The sequence below is a fragment of the Carlito syrichta genome, unplaced genomic scaffold (genome assembly GCF_000164805.1).
Source record: "Carlito syrichta isolate Samal-C Ts95f unplaced genomic scaffold, Tarsius_syrichta-2.0.1 Scaffold316280, whole genome shotgun sequence".
Taxonomy (NCBI): Eukaryota; Metazoa; Chordata; class Mammalia; order Primates; family Tarsiidae; genus Carlito; species Carlito syrichta.
In genome coordinates this window covers 123,924-129,428 of record NW_007260376.1, presented here as the reverse complement: position 1 = coordinate 129,428, position 5,505 = coordinate 123,924, and the positions used below count along the sequence as shown (strand labels likewise).

The 5,505-nt window shown below is 58.8% G+C and overlaps 1 protein-coding gene across 2 annotated transcripts in view; it reads right to left on the bottom strand.

Annotated features, from left to right (window-relative positions):
• ACTN4 (actinin alpha 4) overlaps positions 1 to 5,505 on the bottom strand; it is a 30,065-nt gene that overhangs the window by 9,046 nt on the left and 15,514 nt on the right. For both annotated transcript variants that reach the window (XM_021706985.1, XM_008074032.2), the window contains exons 10-12: positions 5,327 to 5,431; positions 4,612 to 4,759; positions 1,032 to 1,182 (exon numbers count right to left, since the gene is read on the bottom strand). In XM_021706985.1, coding sequence (XP_021562660.1) covers positions 1,032 to 1,182; positions 4,612 to 4,759; positions 5,327 to 5,431 — 404 coding nt within the window. The remainder of the gene's footprint in view (positions 1 to 1,031; positions 1,183 to 4,611; positions 4,760 to 5,326; positions 5,432 to 5,505) is intronic.

Below are 5,505 nucleotides of genomic sequence, written 5' to 3'. Positions count from 1 at the left end.
CTCACCTCAGCCTCCCAAAGGTGCGGGATTACAGGCTGAGCCACCGAGCCCGGCTGCCAAGGAGCCTTTTTAAAAAAATTCCGTCGGAGTCTCACTCTGTCACCCAGGCTGGAGTGCAGTGGCACAATCATGGCTACCACAGCCTCAACCTGCTGGGCTTGGCCTACCCTTCCATCCAAGCCTTCCAAGTAGCTGGGACTACAAGCACGCACCACCATGCCTGGCTGATTTTTTTGATGTATTTTAGAAACAAGGTCTCGCCATGTTTCCCAGGCTGGCATTGAACTCCTTGGCTCAGGCAATCCTCCTGCCTCAGCCTCCCAAAGTGCTGGGAGCCAGCGCATGAGCCACCGCGCCCAGTCTAAGGATCCTAGTTTTGAGCAGACGGCTATTTTAGGAGCACCGCCGCCCTCTAGGGCCTGTGGATTTTCCATGAAGTAATGCCTGGGCCTCCCACTGCTAGGGCCCTCCCTGCTGCTGGCTGTGCACTGGTGGAATAAGGCCCCCATTCACCAGCTCCGGAGGCTCAGTGTACTAATTGTGTACACAAGTTTATCTGACTGGGGCGGGGAAGGGAGGGAAAAGAACCCGGAGGCCTGGAAGCCCTTACAATAAGTGTATTCTGAGCAAGAGAAGGAAGGGGGCTGAGCAAAACAATGGGCTTACTGTGTAGCCTGGTTCCCTTGGGGAGAAGCGGCTGGGAGCAATGGAGGCTGCAGCCCTGCCCATGGGGGGCCTCCTTGGTATGGCAGGCAGGGGGGTGGCGCCCCAGGGACCCTTAAAGCTTGAGGAATAAGATAAGGAGCCAGAGACCTGTCTTCTGCCAGATAATCTAGATCCCTTGTGCCTCTCATCCAGGGTTGAGCGGATGGGCAAGAGGCACCATCCCACAAAGCCCTTCTCTGGGATGCAAAGGGTGCAGGTGGAGGGCTGGGGGACTCCACTCCAGGGCCTGGGGGAGGCTGGGCCTTGGGGTGCTGCCGCCACAGCTCGGGGCAGAGTGTGGAGGGGAAGCGGGTCCCCACACGTACTTGAGCTCCTGGGCAATGGCTGCAATCTGCTCTACGCGGTCCTGGTGTGCAGCCAGGTCACTCTCGAAGGCCTCGTGCTTGCGGATGAGGGCTTTGATGTCTGACAGGGTGGCCGTCTCATAGTCCCGGTGCTTTAGCATGGCTTCCTTCCCTGGGGGTGGGGACGAGGGACATTTAAGACACCAGCACAGCAGTCCCAGAGCAGGTGTCTGGAGGGGCCATCCTGAGGGAGGAAAAGGGACGACGGCAGACCCCACCTCCTTTCAGATCAAAGATGGTGCCATGAAGGTCAGAAACTTCCAGAACCTCCTCCTTGCCCTCCAGGGATTTCTAAGTCTGGCGGGCAGGCCTGTTCTACAAATATAATCCTTTATTGGTGGGACACCATAAACATCAGACTGTGGTATCATGACCAGAATGTTAGACACCCATTTCCAGAGGCCTGTGATCTGGAGAAGCAGCTGGGGTTCCAGCCCACCATGCCCAGCAAGTTCAGGGAAGGGGAAGCCTTGGAGTCACGTTCCTCCAGGAGCACGATCCCGTGCCTGCACCCTGGCTCAGTGAAGCCTGGTCCCTGGGCAGTGGTCCCATCACATCAGCGTGCCCCAGCTGTTCTAAGCCCTCCTATGTGTGGTGGGGAGGGGCCCATCACCAGGCCCTTTGAAGTAGGGGAGGAACACTGTTATTAGTCCTGGAGCCTGGCTAATTACATACCCCAGAACAAAAGCTCAAGTAAACCCTGCAAGCAAGCTAACGTCTTGCAGAAAACTGAGGGGAAAAACGCCAGCTCCTAGGGGCCCTGTTTCAGGTGGGCCAGCTTGGGCTTCCTCTGGAGGGCAGCATAGCAGCCAGGAGCTCTCTGGGACCGTTCCTTCATCTGTGAAATGGGGCCAACATCAGCACCTATGTCAAAGGGGCCAAGGCCATTCTACAGTTTCAGTGAGTGATGCTTGAGAATGTGGGCAGAGTCAGCAAGGTCCCTCGCTAGGCCTCTCACGGGTTCAACTGTTGGGCACCCCCAGCCTCCCCGTAGGACTGGGCCTGGCGCCGGCAGGCAAGAGGTGGGCAGCCCGGGAGCCTGACTTCTCCGGCCCTGCTGCCCAGCTCCGGGCAGGAGGCTTAACCACAAGGCAAGCTTGCAATTCCCTTTTCCAAACTGCCTTCTCCCGAGGGTGGGAACCAGAAATAGCAGGTTACAGCTCTCTCTGGCTCAGTAGAGTTTCAGCAAGGGAGCTGACGAGTATTGCACTGACAGGAGTGGGAGAAGTGGCCATGGCCACAGCCGCCTGAGATGCAGGCCAAAGGACAGCAGAGAAGGGACGGGGGCCTGCTGGGTTTTGGTTCTGTCTCCAGGAAACCCAAGGCCCTGGGAGAAGGGTCCAGGGGACCGTCCTCCCTACAGGCTGTGGGGATGGCAAGGGGCACAGGCTGAGAGTGGCTCAAGTCTGGTCTCAGCCCTCCTCCTCCCAGGGCCGGGGTGGTTGCCACAGCCGGATCCCAGGGCTGGAAAGGGGTGGGAGGCCAGGCCGTCCTCCAGTTTCACATAATTGGTGGTTCACAGGCTGGAGGCTTTGGGTCTTGGGAATTAGAGTGGGCAGGCCTGCCTGGGGGCTCTGGGCTGCTGCCAGAGGCAGGGCCAGGTGCCAAATGCCTGCAGGGGAGTGGACTGGTAGGGGTGGGGCAGGGATGCAGGGAGGCCACTGAACCAGCTGGGCCCTAGCCGGAGACTGAGTTGACTCCTAAACACCCCCGGTTAATGCCAGGTCCAGAGTGATTCCCAGGGAAGGTGAACGGATGAGCTGTCACACCCACTCCCCTTGCCTCAGGAAACCATCTTTCCAGGGCCTTGTGGAGTCCTAGGGAGGGACTGGAGAGCTGGCAGCATGGGCAGAAAGGTCCCTAGGAGGGAACCCACAGGAAAGACGCCAGGGCCTCCATGGAGGGCCGAGACCAAACACATGGATAATGACAGCAGGAGACACCTAGGTTGAGTGTAGGTCACAGGTGCTATAAATAAAGTCCATGCATGAGCCCAACGGTCCTCTGAAAAAAGACATGCAGAAACCTCCTGGCTTGGGAGCTTTCCAGGCGGGACCTCACTTACTTGGGAAACCACCGTACACAGAGCAGTACAGGTACAGGGAAGAGGCTCAAGGGAAGTTAGTTGAATGAATGAATGAATTAAATGTCAGTCCCCACCCCAGGATGGCATCACAGCCAACACCCTCTCCTGGACAGCTGCCATTTCTGCAAGGCAGGAGGGAGGCACCTGCAAGCAGGCCCTCATGGCTCTTCCTCACCTCACCCTTGGCTTTCTCCTCCCCTGCCTGTTCCCTAGCAGGGAAGGGCGAGGACCCTGCTCTGGAGCTGGCGTCTGCCGCAGGAGCACAGTGAGGCTGAGCTCGTGTGAGGAGGGCATGAGCTGGGCTGCAGCAAGGGAGCAGGGTGAGGTGGGCAGGTCTGCGGGTCATGTGCAGTTGCACACTTCTCTGAGGGTGAGGAGGGTGCCCCGGGAGGGGTCTCAGCACCTGCCCAACGGGCTGAGAGGGTGGGGGCTAAAGAAGGCCCCAGAGGCCTAGTGACGTCATGGGGAGCTGTGTAAGTGTGTGGGGGGGGGCATGAGAAACCACACTGAGCAATGTGGGGAAGTGTGACTCAGCCTGGCAGAGTGGTGGCAGGAGGGCCGAAGAGACAGAGCTGGGGAGGCAGCGGCCAAAACGGGAAGCAGGGCCCCTAGGAGAGCTCTCTGGGCTCTCCTAGACACTGGCAGTTTTCTGAAGGCTTCTAAGCCCCCGAGATCTGGAATCTGAACCACAGTGTGGAGCCTGACAGAGGGCCAGGGGCATGATGGAATTCTGTATCCTGAGCCAAAGGGCCAGGCAGCGGCAGGGCTGCTGAGGAAAGGGAGGCAAGGCTGCCCTTTGAGGGGGAGCCTCCCGCAGGAGAGCCAGGCCCTGGGAAGGAGACCCTGGCGGGAGGGGAAGTGAAGAGGCGCTCCCCCAGGTGGGCTATGCCGAGGGGTGAGCAGCAAGCAGTGAGTGAGCATCGGCTGGGGGCCAGGCAACGGAGCCCGGAGGCAGAGCCCTGGCCTTGCCTCTAGAGAACGTCTTGGGGCACACAGACCCATCAGCACACATTCTGAGGTGTGATGGCCATGGTCGCAGAGGTGGGAGAGGACAGACTGAACACAAGGCACCAAGGATGGGAGAACCCCACCCAACACTTGCCCTGGAGTGGGGAGCCCATCCTCAGGGAAGACACAGCAGAGTAGACAGGCACAGGTCACTTCCTTAGAGCTGGAGGGTGCTTGGCTGTGTTCCTAAATGACTGACCTTCAGGGACCCAGAGGACGTCCAGGATACACCCATAAGTAGTCTGAGGCCAGCAGCAGACTGGGCAATATGGAGGACCCTGCCCTCTAATGCAGCTTGCTTCCTAGGGCTGGACAGACCCAGAGCAGCATGTCTGACATGCACAGCCTCACACAGCAAGAAAAGGACCTGATGAACAGAGCCGACGCAGCAGAAGCTGTGTGTATGTCGGAAGCAGGGGAGCAGCAAGGGGGATGGGAGATGCGTACCATCAGTCCAGGCCTCATGGATGGAGGCCTTCTGCCGGAACTTCTCGGCTAGGTGGTCCAGTCGCTCTAACCTGCGGATCTCATTCAGCAGCCACTCCTCGTATCCCTTCTCGGCCTGCTCCAGGTGTTGCCAGCCGTTGTTGATGTCCTGTGGGGCAGGATTGGGCAGGACCATCACAGAGGAGTAGGGGACACCTGGCAGGGGAATGCCTTCCTGAGGGGCGCTGATGGGACATCAGCAGACATGGGCTGTCTCCTACTTTGCTCCATCCAGATGTCTAGACTGGGCCCAGCACGTGGCAGGTGCAATCAAGTCTTCTGGACTCAGCATGAATGCCATAGATGGGGCTAGGGAGCATGTGGTTCCTCCCTTGCTAAAGCACCTTAAACACGTGAAGATCCTGGAGTCATGGCAGACTGGGGTTCTGGATTCACACAATTCCACATGAACCACGGTGTGTTTCGAGGTGGGTATAAACTCTGGGTATAAGCCATGGGGAGTGATGGGTAGAAGGAATGTGATCCTGTGTAAAGTGCACCCTTTCCTCAGTCCCCATACCCCCAAAGCCACGTGATCAAGTGAGGAAAGACTACACAGGCCAGAAAGCGAGCCCACAGGGTGCTCTTGAGCTGCCTCCGCCTCTCACAGCTGCTCCTGGGTTCAGCAGGTCCCCAACCAGGCCCTGCCACCTGGGCCCCAGAGCCCCACACTCACGGAGACCATCCGGCCCTCGGAGGGCATGAAGGCGGGCCGGTTGCTGAGGCGCAGCTTGGTCTGCAGCGTGTTGAAATTGATCTCCAGCTGGCACTTCTCCTGCACCTTGGGTGGCTTGTGCACGCGCCGGTAGTCACGGAAGTCCTCCAGCTTCTGCTGCATCTCCTGGATGGTCTTTT